Source organism: Antechinus flavipes, chromosome 2, assembly GCF_016432865.1.
Source record: "Antechinus flavipes isolate AdamAnt ecotype Samford, QLD, Australia chromosome 2, AdamAnt_v2, whole genome shotgun sequence".
Lineage (NCBI taxonomy): Eukaryota > Metazoa > Chordata > Mammalia > Dasyuromorphia > Dasyuridae > Antechinus > Antechinus flavipes.
The window spans coordinates 494,178,951-494,202,207 of NC_067399.1; the positions used below are offsets into that span (position 1 = coordinate 494,178,951).

The 23,257-nt window shown below is 39.5% G+C and overlaps 1 protein-coding gene across 1 annotated transcript in view; it reads left to right on the top strand.

Annotated features, from left to right (window-relative positions):
• Positions 1-23,257, top strand: part of NLRC5 (NLR family CARD domain containing 5) — a 100,483-nt gene that overhangs the window by 72,251 nt on the left and 4,975 nt on the right. The window contains 18 exon segments of the mRNA XM_051979893.1: positions 2,943-3,032; positions 3,339-3,398; positions 4,423-4,506; positions 5,417-5,500; positions 6,767-6,856; positions 7,242-7,307; positions 8,483-8,566; positions 10,036-10,119; positions 10,466-10,552; positions 11,733-11,813; positions 14,068-14,196; positions 17,562-17,645; positions 17,955-18,038; positions 19,024-19,107; positions 19,468-19,551; positions 20,270-20,353; positions 22,303-22,386; positions 23,158-23,241. Coding sequence (XP_051835853.1) covers positions 2,943-3,032; positions 3,339-3,398; positions 4,423-4,506; positions 5,417-5,500; positions 6,767-6,856; positions 7,242-7,307; positions 8,483-8,566; positions 10,036-10,119; positions 10,466-10,552; positions 11,733-11,813; positions 14,068-14,196; positions 17,562-17,645; positions 17,955-18,038; positions 19,024-19,107; positions 19,468-19,551; positions 20,270-20,353; positions 22,303-22,386; positions 23,158-23,241 — 1,527 coding nt within the window.

Here is a 23,257-nt window from a genome sequence, read left to right on the forward strand (position 1 = left end):
TTGTTTCACATACAAAAAAGAAAAACAGATGATTATCCTTGTACTACTTCCTTCACAAGGTTGTTGGGAGTGATAAAATGAAGACTTTGGGACTTAAAAGAGATATACAAATATGAGGTATCATTATTATTATCATCTCTAAGGTTATTGAAAAAACCAAATTTAATATTGAACCTGGAACAGGAAAGATCTAGAGAATAGGATCTTCCAAATACATTGTATTTCAGACAGGATTTGTAAAGATCGAAATTAGGCCTGTACAAAGAAAATGTTTCTGAGCAGTGGCCTCATTTGTATTTATAGCTCTGTTTTCCAATTTCAGATTGGACTTGTTCAAATGAAAAGACTTTTTAAAAATATTTTCTGCAGGGCTGAGGGATGGGTATAGAGGAGAAAAATATAGATAACCCCCCCACCCAGCTGATCTGGAAAAATATGATAGGAAATTAAACTATTATGATAATGATAAAAAATAATAATCCTCTTGATTTCTATAGAGCCTTTTTTCTGAGAATCTCAAAGAGTTGTCACATTTCTAGTTCCTTTTAGTCAAATTTCTCTTTGGCAGGAAAGGGGAGAGGTTGGCTAACAACAGGTTAAGAGTTTACTTGTAAAGAAGTCAAGGACACCTGCTTTGTCCCTGGGTGAGCTAATTGACTTTGCTTTATCTTATGAGCACAGGCTATACTCTTAACCTTACTTGGCTTTTCTTTTTTTCTTTTGGCAAGGCAGTTGGAATTAAATGACTTGACCAGAGTCACTAGGAAGTGCTAAGTGTCTGAGTCAAATTTGAATTCAGGTCATCCTGACTCCAGGGCCAGTGCTCCATCTACTGCACCAATTAGCTACCTTTTCTAATTGGCTTTTTCACAAATGGAAAGTCAACCAAAAAGAATGTGAGTGAATAATGAGAACTTTTATTTTGGAGTTAGAAGGCCTAGGTTCAAATCCTGCCTTTGGATCTGTATAACTTTGAGCAAGCTACCTAATCTTCCTTGGCCTGGATTGACTCTAGATCTAGTAGCTGATGATAGAGCAGTTTGCCATTAGAAGGTAATACGAGAATAATGGTTCTCATTTGATTTGATGAGGAAACTGAGGACAATTCTGTGAAGCAAGAATGGTAGGTATTTGAAAATCTGCTGTGCTGATGAGGAAATTGAGGTTCAGAGAAATGAAAGGTAAACCTATTTGCTTATAGTCACCCAGCTAGTAAGTGATAGAATTGGGACCAGAACTAAGTTCTACTAAATCTCCTGAGTCCAAGTATTCTTTTTAATTCACCAAGAAATATGTTTTTTAAAATTTTAACATTCTAAAAAGCTATTAAAAATTTTAAAAATTTTAACATTCATTTAAAAAATAGTGAGTTCCAAATTCTCTCCCTCCTCTCCTCTTCCTTCTCTCTGGAAGTACAAGCAATTTGATATAGGTTACATATATGTAATAAATGTAAAACATATTTCCACATTAGTCATGTTATAAAACACAGATCAAAAAAATCATGAAAAAATAGAAAGTGAAAAATAGTATGCTTTGATCTGCAGTCAGACTCTATCAGTTCTTTCTTTGGAGGTAGATAGCATTTTTCATGATGAGTCCTTTGAAACTGTCTTAGATCATTGTATTGCTAAGAATAGCTAACAGCATTACATTATTATTATTATTGTGGTGTACAATGTTCTCCTGGTTCTGTTCACTTCACTTTGCATCAGTTTGTGTAAATCTTCTCAGGTTTTCCTGAAATCAGCCTGCTCATCATTTCTTTTTTAAAAATTTATTTATTTAATTTTTTTCCCCAGTTACATTCAAAGCAAATTTTTTTGACATTTGTTTCTAAATTTTTTGAGTTCTAGATTTTCTCTCTTATCCCCACCCACAACTAAGAAACCACTTATGAAGTTATTCAAAACATTTCTATAAAAATCAAGTTGTGAAAAAAAATCTCCCACCCTAATGAAAATAAAAACTCTCAAGAAAAATTAAGCTTGAGAGAGAAAGAGACAGAGGGAGAGACAGACAGATAGAGACAGAGAGACAGAGAGAGAGAATGCTTCAGTCTGTATTCAGGTACAATTAGTTCCTTTTCTGGATATGATAGGATTTTTTTTTATCATGAGTAGTCATGGATGATAATACTACTGAGAATAGCAAAGTCATTTATAACTAGTCATCCTGGAACATTACTATTACTTTGTATACAGTACATTTCACTTTGCTTGAGTTCATGGAGGACTTTCCAGGTTTTTTTTTCTTCCTGAGAGCATCCTGCTCATCATTTCCCGTAGAACAATAATATTCCATCATAAATATACATCACAGTTTATTGAGCCATTTTCCAATTGATGGGCATTCCCTCGATTTCTAACTTTTTTGCTCTGAGAAGAGAGCTGCTATGAATATTTTTTGTGTATATAGGTCATTTTCTTTTTTTTTAATTTCAAATCTCTTTTGATATTCATGCCAAGTATTGGTGTTATTAGGTCAAAGGATATGTGTGAATTTATAGCCCTAAGATATATAGCCTAAGTTTGTATGTTATTTCCTCTTTGAGCCAATTCTGATAAGAGTAAGGTTCACTTTCTTACCTTCTCCTTGAGTCTCCTTGAGTCTCCTTGAGTTTCAAATGCTAAATTACTGTGGTCATTTACTACTGTGAATTGTATACCTAGTCTTTTTCACTGATCCACCACTCTATTTCTTAAACAATACCAAATTGTTTTGATAATTACCACTTTGTACGACAGTGTGAAATTCTGATATTATTAGGCCATTTTCCTCATGAAACCTCTTGCACCCAGAGTCTCCCTACCAGCAGTAAGTGGAGTCAGTAGTGCCATCTTTGAGGATGAAAGATGCCACATTACAAACTAGATGAGGAAATTGCTGAGCTGTGACTTCCTTCTTAGTGACTGATTTCTCTTTGCTTTCATTCCTTATAGATTCAGCCAAACCACTTTGTCTCTAAATAGCGTTTTCTCGCTGGCCAGTGCCATTAGCCTATGTGAACAAATTCAAAAGGTGGAAGTCAGGTATGTGATCATCCCAGACATATCCCATGGGAATAACAAATCCTCTGAGGTGAGGTTTGAGGGTTTTTATATATCACTCGTCTAAATCAGGGTCCCCTTGTAGGCTTAAGAGAGAACGTGAGCTCTGCTCTGTGGACCCTTTCCCCAAGATGAGAGACTATCTTCCTATACCCTGCATCCCAGATTCTCTATCCCTATACTTAGTCCTTTCAGAAGATTGTTTCTACCCCTCTGAGCATTCTGAGATGTGGCTTTGGCAAGGAGAGCTAGAAGAGGAATCCTAATCTGTGCTTAAATATATTTCAGGTCCCTGAAGTATGCCTGTCTGTACTTTACTCCTGGCAAGAGGAAAGGAGTGTCCTGTGGGTAAGACAACCCTGACATGTCCATGGAGCCCCAGTCTTTATTAGCCCTACTTTATTAGTACTGGAAGTTCAAATATCCAGCATAGGGCAACAGCTATCAAGGGAATAAAATATGCTATTGATTGTGAGATAACACATAACCATAATGCAGGAAGGTGAAGTTTCTATCAGTAGGACACTTGTTTTGAGTTGTGTCCATCAGTAGTGACATTTTTTTGCCAAACCACCCAAATTTCCTCTTCCTAGCTACCTCCTTGGGACCAAAGGTCCCACAAATCTGCATTTGTGAGATGGTTGACCTACATTAGGAGCTTAACTTATAACTGTCGAATAGCCAAGATACTGAATGAGCTACTTGGGGACCAAACCCACAACCCCAATCACTTTGACACCAACTTGTGACCCTCTGAGCTAATCCATTCTATCTCTTAAAGAGATTATAGAGACTCACAAAGTCATGAGTTGATGGTCTCTGCTTTTTATTTTCTTAGGGAATCTTCAATCATCCTAATAATGTTCCCTGAAGACATATGAGGCTAACTTAAGCTGCCAAAGAGACCTTAGGTTGATACTCAGGAGTTTCCCAAAGATTTTTGAGGTGGTACCCATGTTGCTAGTCTGAGGAAGCATTCTCAAGTAACTAAGTGGTGCCATAGATGGAATGCTGGACCTGGAATTAAGAAGACTTGAGTTTAAATATGGCCTCAGATACTTCCTACCTATATGACTCTGAGTAAGCCACTTAACCATTGTGTGTCTCAGTCTCCTTATCTGTGAAATGGGGATAATAATATCCCCCACTTCTCATGGTTGTTGTGAGGATCAAATGAATAATATTTGTAAAGTGCATTGCAAATTTTGAAGCACTATATAGATGTTAGCTATTGATGGTGTTGTTGTATCATTATTATCTGGATAGAGCAACCTGACAGAGGAGTGGTGCACTTGTGGATATGGAAGATAGGGGTCACAATCATGGACTTTCTTGCTGCTGCAGTTTTCTTCTATCTCTTCTTCCTCTGCAGGCTCACAGATTGTTGCATCAACCAAGTGGATATGAAGCAACTGTGCTGTACACTAGGGCAGTGCAAAGATCTGAGTCACCTTAAGTAAGTTGGAGCTGGGGGAAATTTAAGGAAGAGATAACTGAATGAGCAAGGGAGCTTTCCTGGGTGCTAGTGAGACAAAGATAAAAATAATTCTTGCCCTCAAAAAGATTAATAGATATAATAGATACACAAAAAATATAGTAGGAGGTAAACTGAAGAAGGAAAGGGTGTGAGAAATTTGAGGAGAGGGTTCAAAGAGAACTTCATGGAGAAGACACCTGAACTGAGCCTTAAAAATGGGCAAGATTTATACTCTTTCTATTATTGTTTGCTTGTATTTTTGTTTTTCTTCCCAGGTTATTTTTACCTTCCTTCTGAATTTGATTTTTCTTGTGTAGCAAGACAACTGTATAAATATATATACATATATCATATTTAACATATACTTTCTAACATATTTAACATGTATGGGACTACCTGCCATCTAGGGGAGGGAGTGGAGGGAAGGAGTTGGAACAGAAGTTTTTGCAAGGGTCAGTGTTGAAAAATTACCCATGCATATGTTTTGTCAATAAAAAGCTATTTTTTAAAAAGATGGGCAAGGATTCTGGGAGGCAGAAATTAGGCAGTGGTACATTCTAGCCATGGAAGACAGCATATGTGAATGTACAAAAGAGGAAGATAAAAGTATTAAGGGAATATCACTGCACATTCTCATCATGGGTCTGCGTTGGGAACCATCTGGGCTTGATCTTCTTCCACATAGCACTCTGGGACATTGTATATTTTGTTTTTTCATCTGTTCTACTTAGAAGGCAAATACATATCTATTAATTTTTCTGTAACTCCTAAGGGTTGTGTTATTTGTTTATGTTTATTAAAGGAAAGGGGTGAGGATGCTGATGGTAGTGATGCTGATAATGAGCACCAATAGGTGATCTGTAACCTAGTCCTTTTACATTTTGTGCAGTTTGTCAGGAAACTTGCTGGGTGATGAAGGACTCAAATATCTTCTGGAACATTTACCTCAGATGAATCTCTCTGGCTCACTTGAGTAAGAAAGCAACTATCCTACAGGATTGGGGGGCAAAGAAGGAAGAAAGGCAGGGAAGTGATTGAAATTGGTGAGAACAAAAGGAGACCATCAATTGAAGGCATTTGGACAATCTTTATATAGAAACTTCAAGGTTTTTGGATCAAGAACTTAACTCAAGACAAGAAAGTAAAGAGAACAAAAAACCCTCTGCTATAAAAATGGGAAGAATATAAAGACAGGTATCACTCTGGTATCTCTTCAAAAAGAATTGAGGTCCTATCCTTTCCCTATCCTGTCCTGCTACTCACTGTGTAAGAAAAAGAATCCTTCCTAGATTCTAAGGAGATAAGACATTGACCATTGACAGTCTCATTCCTATTATTCATCCCATCCAAGCAGTCCCTTTGTTGTGAACTTGACTGTCCATAATCATAGCTAAGAAGGGAAATATGGAGAATTAATATTTACAAATAACTCAAAAATCACACTTTAATCTACATCATTTCTTGATGTGTGAGCTAGAGCTTGAGCTGTGAGACTAGAGTTATAGTTAACCATTTACATGTCTCATCTGAATTACCTTGGTTTCAAGCTATGTATTCAGATTGTGGCTAGCCAAGAGGGGGAAAACAACTATCTACAGTCAATAAATAGTAGTCTTTTTTCCCCAAAAGTTAACTGGTATTTATATGGATTGAACCTAAGACTTTGTCCTCATTAACACTATGTTCCAACTCACCAATCTAATTGACTCCTAGTAAACTAATAATGATGTGATCCCAATGGAAGACCAGCCCCCTTCCTTCCTGAAAGTGGGTATTTTGGAGCACAGAGGTGGTCCAAAGGCATGCAACTTGATTCAAAAAGTTCAGTGACTAGAGTGCCAGATTCGAAGCTGTAAAAATCTAGGTTCAAATCCTACATTTGACACTTACTAGCTATGTCCATAGGCAAGTCATTTAACCTCTTGGACCTTCAGTTTTCTCATCTGTAAATGGGGATAATAGCTGTAGTACCTCTCTCGTGGTTGTTTTGGAGCTCAAATAAGATTATGCACATAAAGAACTTTATAAACTTTAAAGCACTATATAAATGCCAGTTATTGTTATTATGGCAATGATAGATGAGGAAGAGCTCAGGGACTATTATTCTTGATCTCAAGAATAGAATAGGGGATGTGGAGAAAAGACAGAGGGAAAGTTCTCCTTGGATGTACTCCTTACAATGTCATCCAAGGGTCTCAGCCACACAGTTCCAATCTCTTCTTTGTCCTTCTTACTTCAGCCTAAGCCACAATGGCATCTCTCAGGAGGGTGCTTTGCTCTTCACTGTTGCTCTCGGCACCTGCAGACAAGCCCATGAGGTCTCAGTAAGGTGAGTGACTCATCCTCCAGTTTCACTTTTCCCACTATTAAAACTTGAAAGCCTCCTCCATTCAGGGGAAAAGGGGAAGATCAACATCTAGTTATCTCAGTATCCCAGTCTTTGGGGCACTGATGTTCTGGGAGTGCAGTGGGAGGACCATTGAGCTCCACATTTTGGCTCTGACATTTACTTATTATGTGACCCTTGACAAATGCTTTCCCTTCTTTGAACTTCCATTTTACGATGTATACAATGAGAGGGTGGACTAGATGATCTCAAAGATCTGAGGTCCTGTGGTTCACACTGATTCTGACATATTAATTCCTTGTTCCATGGGGTCAGGGCTTATTAGATATTATTTCTATCCTATGCTCACCCACTTCTCTCTGTACAGCCTGAATCTAGAGCAGAAACTTCTGATACACTTCACAGAACACCAAGAGCCCAGAAAAACTCTGAGGTAATGCCAAATTGGGGTGGAGGTGGAGGGCAGAGAGGAGAAGGGAAATTAGAACTCTCTCCTTTGCTGATTAATCCCTTTCCTTTCTACCAAGCATGTCACACTTTCCTCAAAATCCTGGTAAAACAAGAGCACTGAATTTAGAGCCAGAAAAGCTGGGTTCAAATCTCAGTTCTGCCATCTGCCATCTGGTAGATCACCATCTAGGTGATCTTAAGCAATTTCCTTCCCCCATCTGAGCCTAATTTTCTTCCTTTGTAAGATAAGAGTTAGATTCCATACCCCTTCATGACCTCAAGGACCCCACTAGCTCCAATCTATGATTCTGTATCTTCTTTTAAGAAACCTTCCCAGACTGGTACTCTATATCTTGGATCATCTATTTCATTGTCCTTTGTTGCTTCAGTCCTTGTGTGTACTTCAAACCATTTTCATTTCAGCATTTTAAAAAAAAGTTTTATTGATGTATTTTGTTTTCACATTGCATATAATTACAGATTATTCCTACTTCATGCAAGGTCTCTTATAACAAAGCAAAACAGCTAAGTAAAACTAGTAATAATATAGTAATCTCATCTACTAATAGGAAAGGAACATAAATTTCTCATAACAAATATATACTGTGTATAAAAAGATTTTCTTATTCTACACCCTAAATCCATCACCATTCTGTAAAGGCATTTTGTAGCATCATGAATGGTCATCATATTGACCATAGTAGTTTTAACTTTTTGATATTCTTGTCTTGTCAGCCTTTCTGTGTCTCTTCCATTAGATCAGGAACTTTTAATTTTTATGCCATGGATTTTTTAGTAGTCTGGTGAAGTCTATGGATCCTTTCTCGAAATGTTTTTAAAGGCATAAATGACAGAAAATAACAAAGGAAGTCAATTACAATAAAATATGTTTGTTAAAATTGTCAAAATTTAAGCTCACAGATCTCAAGTTAGGTACCTCTGCATTCCTCCAGGGCAAAAATCAACTTGTTTCCTGCCTTCTTCATCCCAAGTTCCAATGCTACTTCAATTCTTTATCGTCAGTGAGCTTTCTATCCAGTGCTAACTGTTTAAGTTAGAACTTAATAAATCCTCAACTCATTCTCAGGCTGCTGAGTCAGTCCCTCTGATAAATCTGACCATGACCTACCCCCCACCTCCCTCCTTTTCTCCTCTCAGGCTGACTGGATTCAACCTCCAGCAGGAGCAAATCAAAAAGCTGGCCACCCTGGTGGGACAAGTGCCAAAGCTGAATGATCTCATGTATGTAGCCAAGACTTGCCTTGGGCCAAGCAAAGGGTGATTGTGGGGGTGAGAAGGAAGGAAGAGCTCCCAATCAGGAAGCTTCCACAGGCTCTGAACACATCAGTGATACCTTAAAGGCATGGGCTCTGTCCTGTTTCATCTTTGTTTTATTAGTAATTCATTCTAGGCCCTGCACATAGTAGGCACTGAATAAATATTTGTCGAATTGGATTAATTTATGCTAGACTGTGGGGTGTGCCTGGCAATGTGGTATAGAAAGGAGAACTCTGACCTGGGAGTCAGGACCCTTAAGCACTAGTAGCTCTGCAGCTGACACCCTCCTGGGAGCAGAAGCTTTAGAACTGGAAGGGAACTTGGAAATCACTTAGTCTACATCCCTCACTTTCCAGAGGAGGAAGAGAAGGCAGGACCTTTGAGAGGACTGTTCCATCCCCAGAATGCAACTTGAGGTCTGGCCCTGACAAATTTCCCAAAAGGGTGCTAGGTTTGGAATCAGAGAATCTTAGTTTGTATTTTGGCTTTGTCACTAGCTGTAGTCTTTGGGCAATTCAACCTCAGCCTCAGTTTCTTCATCTGTAAAATGAAAAGGTTGGATTAAATAACCTTTAAAGTCCCTTTCAGCTCTGAAGTTATGATTCCATGAGATGCAGAAAGGGAAAGGGACTTGCCTGTAGTCATAGTGGTAATAAGTAGGAGAGCGGGGATTTAAGCCAGCATCCCCAGAACCCGACATATTCTTCCTAAGGGGTAGCTATGTTAATACACTCAGGGCAGTGCCACCACAGAATGGTCCAGGGTTCCAGTTGTCATCCACCTGCCCGCAATATCAGCTGACTGAACTCTTTGCATCTCCAGAAATTGTACTATCATCGGCCAAAGTATTCAATCCTAGAATTAAATCTTGATGTTTCTGCCACTAAATGAAAAAATTAGTATGACTCTTACAATTTCTGAGCCTCAGTTTCCTCCCCTGTAACACTGGGATAATAATTCCTTCACTGCCTACCACACAGGATTGCTTTAAGAATAAAATGGTATTATATGTGATCATATATGAAAGAACAGTATCGGTAAAACTATAGCAGTATCCATATATGGGGTGTTGTCATTATTGTTGTTTTGTGATAATACTTCACGATAATATCCCATATGATGTCACTGAAGGGTCAGGCAAGAGATATCTTAAAGAGATGGATTGGTACTCTCTCCACTATTTCCCATTCGTCTTTCTCTTGTCTAACAACCAGAATTCCTTCTGGGATTCTGTCTTACCCTGGGATCAGATCTAACTAATCAAAGAAGAAAAACCACTGCCTCAGTATCCCCCTCCCTGCTCAGTTCCCCTTGGGCAATTCTGGCTTCCTGCGGCAGTCCTTATTATTTTCATGGGAAGAATTTGTTCTATTTTCTTCAACCTCTATGATCAGCCTGGGTTTGGGCTTCATTCCAAAAATTTCTATTCCTAGATTGGCCACTAACACAATATCACTAGCAGGGTTGCAACTTCTCCTGAATTCAGTGAGGATGCCATCAGGGATCCTGAGGATCAGGTATGTGTGCACACAGAATTAGTCAAGTTTGAGAAACTCTTTGATATATGGCAGAGGTGGGATCTGAGAAATGGAAGCTCATGACTTGTTTACAGTGTCCAGAAGTTTTTTCAGAGGTGTCTGGAGTGTTGGGGCTTTTATTGATGCATCTAGAATAGTTCTTTTGAACAATGTACAACCTCCTTTAACTAATCTATTGCTATCCTTATCCCCAAAGAGCTGTTTCTCAGATTTCTGTGCTCTGTGATCTAGATCCAGGGAAAACGGACTGAGGACAAAAAAAGGAATTAAAAAAAGGAGTGTGTCTTGTTGGTTCTCTGAAGTCCGTATCTGTTTCTCATTGCAGTGTTGAAGAGCCATGGGTGACCAGGACCAGTGTTACCATCTTGCTGGAGGCAAGTGTTCAGGCTTCAGGCAACATCACCAAGATAAGGTAAGAAAGCCAAGAAGACACTGGGGGATCCATGGTTCCCAAAATCAGACCCCAGCATATATACAGGGCTAATTCCTGTCAATTTTGGGAATGGTTTCATGAATTACAGGGTCTTAGAGATGGTACAGTGGAAAGAATGCTGGATTTGAAGCCAGAGAATTGTTTCTGGGCAGTTAAGTGGTACTGAGATGGCATGTTGAGTCAGGAAGACTCATCTTCATGAGTTCAAATCCAGCCTCAGACATTTACTAGCTATGTGACTCTGTACAGGTCATTAAACCCTGCTTGCCTCAGTTTTCTCATTTATAAAAAAAGCTGAAGAAGGAAAGGGTAAAACCAATGTCTCTGCTAAGAACACTCAAATGGGGTCAAAGAAGAGTCACACCCTACTGAAATGACTCAACAACTGATCTTGAAAAGTCATTGTTTCCTCATTTGTAAAATGAGGGGATTAGACTAGAGAATGACCAAGGCCCCTTTCCATCTCTGGTTCTAGTTCTTCCCTTTGGGGGACAGGGAGGGACTGGGGACAAAGAGAGTACTGGGAATATATATGATCCAGAACAACTCTTTACCCTCTTGCAGGCATAATTATCAAAGAAGAAAATAGTCTGATTTGTGATGGAATTTGAAATTTTTATGTATAAAAATTTTAAATTTGAATTTTTGATCACTAGAAGTAAAGAGTAGACAGGAAATTCTAGGGAAAAAAAACACTGGCCTTGAAGTCAGGAAACCTAGAACTGAGATCCAGCTCTACAATTTACTAGCTTTGTTATCCTGGGCAAATCATTTTCCCCTAAGCTAGAAGATCTTGAAAATCCCTTCCAGCTCTGTAACACAGAGCTACTTAGAGGTCATCTAGTCCTTGATATATTCTTACTGACATCACAGCAAAATTTATAGATTATTCACAAAAACCTGGATTTGACTAGTGCCCTCAACACTGAATAGCTGTGTGACCTTGGACAAATCCCTTAATCAATGTGGGCCTCAGTCCCTCATCTCTAAAATAAGAGTTAGACTTCTAATCACTAAGTTCCCTTCCAGCTTAAAATCTATGATCCTATGATAATGTAACGTAAAGGTCCAGGCAGGAAGCTCTCTTCTCTCTACCTTTTCAGTTGTCTCCAATTACAACATTCCCCTCCCTTAGATATAACCCTCTTCCTTCTCCTAGCATGTGCAGACAACAATCTCTCCTCCAGATTGAAGAGACATTTCCCCAGAAGATGGGGAATTTTGCAGCTGACACTTTAAGGTAAGTTCCAGTGTTCAACTGGGTTTTCTGTGTCCCAGGTTGTTGTCGACCGTGTCTAGAATTAATGGGGTGGATAGAACTAGGCCCAAATGTTAAACAAATTCTCCAGAGCCAATTCCACAGTTAATTTCATCCCACAGGACTCAATAGAAATTCCTCTTGTGCCATGATAGAGATATTGGATTGGTTAATCTGTTAATCCTGATAAACCAATATTAAATTGACATACCATGGCATTATTAAGTTTCAGAGTTATACGGATATGTCTATACCATGGACAGAGCTAATAGCCATTTTACTCCAATCAAGTTGATTCTCTTGATCCATGAGGTCTGTGTGTTATTTTCTCCACGTTTCTCTTTTCCCACCAAGTAGACAAATGCATGAACTGATGAGATGGCAGCCTATAGAACAGAATTACAAATCAAGAAACTCAACAAACAATTATTTAATTAGCTATTCTGTGCAGAGATCTAAGTTAGATTCTGGAGAAAATACAAAATTTAAATGAGCCTCTATTCTTATAGTGCTTATGGTCTGGCAGGTACGTATAACATAAACACAATAGTTATAATACAAGCACCAAGAAGAGCTTTATGAAGTCTAGAAGAAAAAGTTCCCAAATCAGCAGTTTTATTTAATAACACATGAGAGATCTATCATACAGAAATTCAGAAAAACTTTTCCTGAAGCTGCTTATATCTTCTCCCTGGGTCATAGTCCCATGAGAAACAGAATATCATACTCTTTCTAAATTTATCCCCCTTCAATTTCTCATCCCTACTACCCTTCCTTTTTCTCTTTCTCTTCCTCTTTTCTTCTTCTTCCTTCACCTTTTCCCCTTCCTCTTCCTCCTCCCTCTCTTCCTTTTCTCTTCTTCCTTCTTTTTTTCTTCTTTCTCCTCTTCCTTCACCTTCTCCTCCCCTTCTTTCTTCTTTTCCTTTCTCTTCCTCCTCCTCTTCCAGTTTTTCCTCCTCTTCTTCCTTTTCTTCCTTCTCCCCCTTCTTCCTTCTTCTCCTCTTTCTCTTCTCCTTTTCTTCTTCTTCTATCTCCCTTTTCTCCTCTTTCTCTTCCTTCTTCTCCTCTTTTTTCCTCTTCCTAATGCTCATTTTCTTCCTTCTCTTATACTTTCTACTGTTCCTTTTCCTCCTTATCTGGAAGAGCAGTGGCAATCATAGCAAGATCCTATTGCTGATAAGCACAAAAGCTTTGACCTGTTCCAGTTTGGGCCATTTTGCCCTTCCTTAGGTAGCCGAGGGCTCCCCTTCTCTGTTGTTCCTCTCCACTCCCAGTTCCAGTAGTTCGCCACATTGGTGAAAGATTTAGTGTGAATACCTGATTGGCTTGAAGTCTATAGCAGCCCAGAACTGCTGAGTTCCAACTGTCCATCATCATCAGCCTCCCCAGAGTAGAGTTGGACACTGTGGACCCTCTCAATTTTAAAAGAAATTCCACTAAAAAAAAAAAAAGAAATTCCACTAAAGGAGGGGGGTTGCATTGGTAATGACATAACAAAAATAACTAACCAATTTGGTAACCACAATTAAAAGTTCATGTTGGGAGTTTCACTTCTAACATCCTATTTGTAAATGCCTAACTTGATATAGCCTTAACATGTCCTGAAGCCTGACCAATACCTCCGATATCTGAGGCAACTTTAAGAACTCCTACCTAGGTCACACTGGGCTGGTCTGCAATAAAATTGCAATAAAAAAATACCTAACTTAACATGACAACTGGAATTTACCATCACCAGCCACCCTAAACGTTATGCTAAAAACCACTAAACCAGGGATCCTTAATCCTTTTGTGTCTTGTCCCCTCTGACAGGTGGCAAAGCCTATGGACTCCTGCTGAGAATTATATTTTTAATGTATAAAATGCATAGAGTAGCAAAGGAAACTACTTACTTTGAAATACAATTATTAAATTTTTTAAAAAGTTCATTGACCCCATTTTAAATATTCTAGCACTATAAGATAATATCAGCCAAATCCATAATGAACCTAGGACTTTCCTGAATTCACATATGAACCTTTCCTTTGAAGGGCTTTCTATAAATCACTCCTCTAGGAAGTGACAATTTCTTAAAGTTAAGAAAAGCTGGAGAGGCATAAGCTGGTAGACCTCATGCAAAAGAAATGTAAGCTTTTTGAGGAGGACTATCATTTTGTCTTTGTACACTCATCACCTTTTACATAGTTGGCATCTTGTATAATTTAACTGGATTTCTTTTGCCCCAATTTCATTGCAGACCGATCCAGTGTGACCAAGGAGCCAACCTGACTTTTCCATATTGTCTGTCTCAGTGTGACCGAGGAGCCAACCAGACCCTTGTCATCAGGCAGATGGTTGAAAAGTACATGAGACTACAGGAGCTTAGGTGAGTATATCTATGAAGCTCAGCCCCCACTTATCTCTCTGTAAAAATTATGGTCTAGGTGACCAGGGGTCTTAGGATAAACTCCAAATGTCCCTCCTTGATATTGCCTCAGAGATCAGAGGTTTAAGTAGATCCACATGGTCTGTTTCCATATGCCAAGGTAGATGGGACAATGATAACTGACAACAGAAAAGGCTGAACCATTAAAATCTCATTTTGTTTCTGGGTTTGGTTTGGCTTTTTTTTTGGGGGGGGGGTGTACTGGTAATGACAGAACAAAAATAAGGAGCTAGGAAGTGTTCACCTAATTGACCTTGATGAATTTGCTCTCTGACCCAAATAAAGTCATTGTTAGTGATATCTGTAAGGTCATAGGAGAAAAAAAAAATGTTTTTTTGTTAAATGAAAAAAAAATTTTAAGATCATGGTAAATGAGAAAGGTTCTGGAAAAAGGCATTTCCATGAATAAGAAGGAACAGAATCTGCAAACTACATAGGCTTCTGAACTTTAATTTCTGGGAAAATTCTAGAATGAATCATTTAAGAGATGGTCAAAAAATATCTATCAAAGGAAGTAATGATCATGAAGAGCCAGCATGGCTTCCTCAAGGACAGGTCATGGCAGTAGACTAACTTCATATCCTCTTATGACAGGATTACTAAATTAGCAAATCAAGATACTGCTATGGGTGTAGTTTGCTTAGATTCTTGGCAGCTAAATGATGTAGTGGAGAGAGCACTGGGCGTGGAATCAGGAATACTGCTCAGGAAGATCCTGAGTTCAAATCTGACCTCAGACACTTACTTGCTGTGTGAACCTGGGTCACTTAATCTAGTTTGCCTTGATTTCCTCATCTGACATGAGATGGAGAAAGGAATGGCAAACTACTCTGGCATCTGCCAAGAAAACCTCAAATAGAGTCCCAAAGAGTTGGACAAGACTTCGATTTTAGCAAACTATTTACCATATTATCTTGTGGGAAAGTGAACCAGATGGTAAAAACAATTAGATGGATTTGGAACTAGTTGAGGAGTCAGAACATGTAATTGTTAATATTTAGATACCAGCTTGGCAGGAGATCTCCAGTGGAGTGCCCCAAGAATCTGTGCTTGACCCTGTGTTGTTTAACCTTTTTATCACTGACTTGGATAAAGATCTGAATGGCATGATCCTTAGATTTACATATGACATAAAGCTAGGATGGCTTATTAAAATACCAGATGACAAGCAGGATCCCAAAAGAAGTGTTGTTCCTACCACAGTCCATTCAAAGCAAAAGTATCAGCATCAAACAAAATCAGCTTTTAAAGCTCCTCTCTACCTTTCCAATCATCTTACATATTATTTTCCTCCATATCCTCCAAAACCCAGTGACACTGGCTTCTCTTGCCATGTTTGTTCACCAAACAAAATACTCTATTTCCAGATTTTTCCTGGCTATTCTACTTGCCTGAAAGGCTCTTCTTTCTCATCCTGGCTCCTGCCTTCCTTAGCTTCCTTCAAATTCCAACTAAAATCCCACATTCTATAAGAATCCCTGCCCAATCTCTCTTAATTCTAGTGTCTTTATTGATTATTCGCCAATTGGCTCATTGTTTGGGTTTTGATAGCTCAGAGTGAGTATAAATGGTAATTATTTCTGTTCTAGCTGGAAACTCTGAGAGTCTTCCCCTCCTAAACTGATTCTTTTGACAATGCAAACTAGACCATCTTTTGCCTCAATTCCTACCTCACTTTGAATTATTGAATGAGCATTTCCTCAGACAAACTAAGACTCAAGAAAGATCTTAGTTTTAAACAGCCAAGGTCTCCCCCTGCTTCTGGGGCCATCACCAGTCAAACTGCTTTGTCTTGCCACTAGACTCTGATGACTTTGGAAGAGGGAGTACATCACTTCACCCTCCTGATTCCATTGGTCTGCTTCAAGAAAGAAGGATGAACAATTCCTTCTTTATCTTGTCTATAGCTCATTTGTACATTGTCTCCTCCATTAGATTTTGAGCTCCTGGGAATCAAGAACTGTTGTCTGCCTTTATATCCTCAGCACTTAGCACAGAGTCTGACACATAGTAGATAATTAAGATATGATTATTGACTACTGACAAATTAGAACATTTGCTGAATCTGGTAAGATGAAATTCAAAAGGGAGTACAAAAAAACTAACCTTCCATGTATAAGATTGTAGAGTTATAGACAGTTGTTATGACAGTTGGACAGTTATGGCAGTTGTTCTGAAAAAGATCTGGGGGTTTTCATGAAGTATAAATAAGTTGGCAGTGGGATGTGGAACCCCCAAAAGCTAATGCAATCTTGGACTACATTTAAGAGAGGCAGAGCTTTCAGGAAGAAGGAAATAATATTATTATTGTTCTTTGCCCAGATTGAACCACATATTGTGTTTAGTATGATCTGCACAGACAAAAGATGAGCCCATGTTATATAAGGATTGATTGACAGAGCTGGGAATGTTTAGCCTGGAAAAGATAAGGTTCATGGGAGACAATTTAAGTATTTAAAGGACTGTCATATAGAAGAGGAATTAGATTTTTTTTTGTGGTCCCAAGAATTAAAACCAAGAGCAATAAGAGAAAGTTACAAAGAAAAAAATGTAGGTTTGATGTCAGCCAAAGCTTTCTAGTAAATAGCACTGTGCACAAGGGGAAATGACCTGCTTCTTGGGGTGATCATTTGCTCCACATTGAGATTCTTCACCCAAGCACTAGATGACCACTTGTTTTTTCACTGGATATATAATAGGAGGAATTTCCTTTGGGTATGGGTTAGACTAGATGGTGTCCAAGGTCCTTTTCAGCTGCAAAGGTCTCTAATTTGGAAGGCAGGATCTAGTAGATTCAAGCAGGAGCGCATTTTGTTAACAAATCCTAGGGAAGGATGGTGGAAAGAACGATAGATTTAGCCCAAGAGATCTGGGTTTTTGTCCTGGCTTTGATCTCTAACTGTGTGACTTGGCGCAAAGTTGTTCTACTCTTTAGACTTCAGTTTCTCCATTTTTTCAAAAGGAAAGGCTTATCTTTGCCCATCCTAACTTCTAGAGGATACTGTGAAGATTTGAACGTAAATACTTATACATGGGTAATAGGATGATGAGAAAGATAACGATAGTTCATATTTGTTATTGTTTTACAAAGATTTAGTAACTTTTCTAAGACTTCAGGCTGTAGCAGATTCCTCAGTACATACCCTAGTATTTGGTCTCCCACTGACTCACTGTGGAACCTCTGAGGCATTCTATTATTTCTCTGTGCCTCGATCCTATATTCATTAAAACAAAGATTTCTACAAATGACTTCCACCATCACTTCTCGCTCTAATGCTTTCTGAATAATTTACTTTCTCTCACAGCTGGTCCCAGGTTTACTTGTGTGATACCAGTAGCCAGCTACTCAAGACTCTGCTTCCGTCTCTTCTTGAGTTGAAGAAATTTAGGTAAAACATGGAGACTTTTTAAATAATGTCCCTCTCATAGCTCAGTCACCTTGGCCATATTCTGTTACTCTCCAACATTTGTACTAAAAATCATTGAGTTCACTTCCTATTTCTTAGGTAGTCTATAGATTAATTATCTAGGAAGATGGGGGAGGAAAGTTTGGAAGGAACAATCTGTTCAGGGAAAGAGAATCTTCCCAATTCCTGAACCCTCCGATGCTCCCCATTCCTTCTCTACCTCTCCCCAAACCACTTCCTCAATATCTGAGAACACTGAACCAAAGGTTATTGTTATTATTTCCTTGCCAGGCTGACAGCCAGCACAGTGAGCCCTGAGGGGGTCTGCCATGTAGCATCTGGACTAAGTCACTGCAATACTATGGAGGAGCTAGAGTAAGTTGTGCTGATGGGTCATGACAAAGGTATGGTTGGTATGGCCACTATACTGATGGTGGCAGGTCCTGAGGAAGCAAGATTTGAAAACATGGTCATTGGAGCTTTCCTAGTACTTAAAAATAACCTCAGATCTTCAAATTTATGGAAGTGACAAAGCAAAAAAGCTCTGGTGCCTGGAGATCAGAAAAGTTGAGTGCTAGCTCTGTCTCTGATCTACTTTGTGATCTTTAGCAAGTGATTTTACCTCTCTGAATCTTAGTTTCTTCATCTGTAGAACAGCTGTAGGCTAGCCTACCTCATATGAGTGTTATGAAACATTCTGTTAAAAAATATCTATGAAAGCAATGTGATCTTGTTAGACAAATCTCTTTCCTCATTGGACCTCAATTTCCCTCCTCTCCCTATTTTTAAGTAGAGTTAAATAACTTGAACACAGTCCCAGAGACATAATAAGTGTCTCAGGCCAAATTTGAACTCAGGTCCTCTTGACTCCAGGATCAGTGCTCTATCCATTATACCCCCTAGTTACTCCTCTTTCCCCATTTTCCAAAAGATACCATTCATTCCCTGCCCCTCCTTACTTCATGTTTGTATGTCAACCTTTCATTTTTACTCCACTATCCATAGCTCTTAGCAGGCCAACTATATTTGCTAAATCCTGGCCAAGTACGGCCATCTACCCTCCCCTTCCTTGCCTCTATCCCAGATCCTCTGTGATCTAAGGCCACCTTCCCACAATGGTCTCATTCCCCATCCTCAGATACTGTCAGGGCTGCCTATAGATCCTACGTCATAGTAGTCAGTAACATTCCCTTCACTGGGACTCAGAGAGATGGACGAATCCTAGGATGCCAAGAGTTTTGGTTCCAGAACCAGAAATCTTACCCAGAGGAGAATCCAGAAATGTCTTCAGGGGACTCAGAGTAGGAAGGGAGGAACAAGGATATAACCACTCCCTGCTCTGTTCTTGGCTTTTTTTCAGTCTGTCAAAGAATGAGTTCAGTGTGGAAGGTACCAGGATGCTAATTGGAGCTCTGGAAGGGAAGTGCCAACTTAAGACTCTGAAGTAAGTAGAATGCCAGGTCTAAGGGGGGGGTGGGAATGAATATAGAGAAGAGTGAGAAAGGGTAAGAATGCTTCCCTGCTGTTTTGTCTAAACCCAAATTGTCCCATTACATTATTCTTAGATGGACTAATGCTTTAGTCCTGTCCTTTCTTAGGTGTTCTCTGCCCTGGAATTTCAATACAAATGTTTTCTTGGCAATTTGCCTCTGATCTAGAGTTTGAAATTGCAAGACTTTCAGCTAAAACACTTTTTTTTAATGATAAAATTCTTTTCAGAACACCTTGGTTAAATAGCATTTAAACTGTCAACTCAACACATTTCCTTGAGATGCTGAATTATCTTGGGTTCTTCTCTCCATAGCCTCAGTTTCCTACAGCTGGATAAACTAGCATTGAGTGAACTAGCCCAAAGACTTCAAGGAATGTCACTTCTGCAGAAACTTGAGTGAGTTCATCCTGCATTTATTAGGTCCCAGGAATTTCACTGGGCCACCTCTACACTACTACCACATGGTCTTTGGTGACCACAGGTAGCCATGAAGAAAGAATGGATCTGAAGCCAGAAGATCCCTATTTGACTCCTGGTTCTGATATTTACCTCCTGTGAGACTTAAACAAATCACTTCACTTATTGATGCCTCAATTTCCCCATTTGTAAAATGAAGGAGTTTTACTAGATCCCAAGGTTCCTGCAATCTCTAAATCCACAGATGCCAATTTTTTACCTTAATAAGTCAACTCCATCCCTACCTTACCCCTGGCTATGGTTTCCAGGAATTTATGCAGTGGGGAGAACTGGAGTATAGAGTCTGGTTATTTCAGCAAGAATTTGAGAAATTATCTAGTAAGCCACAAAGTTCTCTGCATGTCTTGGGACATGAGAACAGAGATTGTCAGATTTCATCTCCCTCCCACCCTTAGTGATATGACCTTCAAGAACTTCTTTGATTTTCTGGTATCTTAAATCCTTTAGCCCTCAAAGCTCCCCTCCATTGGCTCTACATCATGAAATTTTTATTGCCCACCTCACCCACCCCCATCAGGAAACTCATTCTGCTCTCAAAATCCAGCCCTACTCACAGTTTTCTCCTATGGACTACACCACCCAAGTTTGAGCCCTGAGCTGATGGTCACTGGGGATTTTTTCCCAAATCTCTCCACAGCTTGAGCCACAGTGGCCTCAGCAGTGAAAGCTGTTTTTCCCTGTCAGATTCCCTCAAGGATGCTACCAACTTAAAAGATCTGAAGTAAGTAAGTCCATCTGTCTCTTTCTCCAGCTTCTGAGACTCAGAAGTGCCAAGTATGGGACAGAATCCAGTCATTCTCTGACTCCTGCCCCCTCTCATTGCCTCCCACATCCTTTCATTTGTACAGCTGGGATCCAAGGAGTACTGGGTACCACAGGGATCTTGATAAAATGTGTAGAAAGTACAGTCTCCTAAAGAGGAGCCATAAGGGAATGAGGCCTAATGGGTAACAGGAATTCAGTTTCAGCATTAAAGGAATATGGGAACTTATGGAGTATCCATGGCTGTCATCACCAACAAAAGCCAAAAATGATGATAATGATGTTCTCCCCACTGGCCCAGCTGTCACCCTAGTTTAGATCCTCATCATCCTCCCCTAGATAACTGAAGAATGCTCCCCTTCCTCACCTCTCTCCCACTCTGGTCTATCCTGCCCAAATCTACAAAAGGCATTTTCCTCAAAAGAAGATCTGGCCATGAGATTTTGTCATACAGCAAACTCTCATGGTTACCTATTGGCTCTAGATTCAAATAGAAATTCTTTTCAACATTTAAAACTTCTTAACTTTTAAAGTTGTTCACAATCTATCCCCATACAATCTTTCCAACTTCAATGGACAGCACTGCTCAATCCAGACACTCTGTTCTCTGTTCTCATGCACAACACGCCATCTCCCACCTCTGTACCTTTGCATTGGCCTTTCACTCCTGGGATGAGCTGCCTCCTTACCTCCAATTTAGAGAGTTCCTCTTTTCTTATATGATGCAACTTAAGTCCAACCTCTACAGGGAGCCTTTCCCAGTCTTCCTAATTGCTAGTGCCTTCCTTCCCAAATTCTTGTATTTATTTTATTTATAAAAATGTATTATAAATGTATATATAAATATATGTGTGTATGTATGAATATATTATATATAGATGTATATATATGAATGTGATGTGTGTATTTGTATATGTGTACCAGTGTATATATACATGTGGATATATATGTAGTCACTTTATATTTGATATATATATATATATATACATGCAAGGAACTTGCATTCTACATGTATATGTACATATACATACATGTATGAATAAGTGCAAAATACAAGTTTCTTGTATGTAAGGATTTTCATTCTTTGCATGAGTATCCACATGCTTCACACAGTGCCTGATATTTTGCAAATATTTACTAAATACCTGTTGATTGACTCGTCCACATACATGCAGGGCCCCGTGGGTAGTGGGCATGGATGCAGTGTTACAGGGGGAAGGATGAATTTTGGATTTAGGGTCAGGATAGACATGAAATCAACCCCACCTCTGACACTTATTAAGTTCTTAGTTTCTGCCACTGTAAAGTGGAGATACCTGTGTAACTATTAGAGCTGGGTTCAAATCCTACCTATGGCACATCTTGGTGGGGGCTCCTGGACAAGTCACCTCTCATTGTTCTTGGCAACTCTTTAAAAGTTTAAGTTCCAAGAAAGGTGCTGATCTGCTGTGGTAGAGGGGTTTTCTTCATCCAAGATAAAATAAGATAATCATTGTGAAGCACTTAATCTGTGCCTGGTATATAGTCACTTAATAAATGTTCCTTCCTTCCTTCCTTCCTTCCTTCCTTCCTTCCTTCCTTCCTTTCTTCCTTCCTTCTTTCCTTCCTTCCTCCCTTCCTTCCTCCCTTCCTCCCTTCCTTTCTTCCTTGAAATGCCTTATATTAATAACACCACAGGTCTAGTATCTCTTCCCATTTGTAACCTTTAAAGCATTTATATAAATATCAGCTGTTACTATTATTCAGAATATCCTTCCAGCAATTGAATGGCATTAAATCATCCCCACTGCCTTTCCCAGGTTCCCTGGTGACCAATAGTACACATCTGCTGGACAGAATTATTAGCATAGTAAATGTAAAGCGCCATAGAATGTCCTTGCCTGAGTAATGGTTTGTTTTATCTCCAAGCTTGAGCCACAACAAGATCGAAGATGCTGGGGTGCAGCATTTATCAGCCATCCTGCCTAAGTTGCTACAGCTCAGTAAGCTTGAGTGAGTAATGGAGACCCACTGGGAAATTTTAACATTTCCCCTTTGAACCTCAACTCCTCCGATCAGGACTGTGCTCTATAGCTCATGAGGAGATAAATATCTCCCCTGGAGAGAAAGGCAAGGAGTGTGAATTTGATTCCTTAGAGCAACTATATGACTTGGAGTCTTAACCTGGCTCCAGAAACTCCTGCCTTCCCTTCACATCCACAAGATTCCCTTCTGGTGGCAGACTGGAATTCATATATAATGTCCAAGACCAGAAATCAAAGAATTGAAGAGCCAAGACCAGGCAGTTTCAGAAAGTCAGAAGTCGGTGACCTCTAGGTTCATAAGATCGGAGTTGGAAAGGACCTCAGAGGTCATCATCGTTCACCCTCTTCATTTTTAAATGACTGATTTACTCAAAGTCCTGTAGGTAATACTGGGGTTTGAATCCATGCCCTCCAACTCCCATGAAACCTGAAAGGAAAATGGTTTAGGAGTGCGGGTAGTAGTCGCTTATGGGGAGGATGATGGTTAAGATGAACATTGCTCGGGTCCTGGGGGGGCAGGGAGATGTCTGGAATAACTTGGAGGATGCCTGGCATTGGAAAAGATCTAACTTCCTTATATGTGGAAGAGAAGCACAGGGGAGTGTATCTCTCTATGCACAGGGGAGATAGCCTCGAACAGGAAGTGACTTATGTTTGCTGAGTCCTCTCTTCTCCAAATAATGCAATATCACTTTATATATGTGACATGGCTTCTTTCTGGGGGGTGGGGACATTTTAGCCTCTCATGGAACAGCATCAGCCCAGCAGGAGGCAGGACACTAGCTGAGGCCCTGGTGTGCTGTGAGAAGATGGAGGAGTTACAGTGAGTGTTGCCCTCT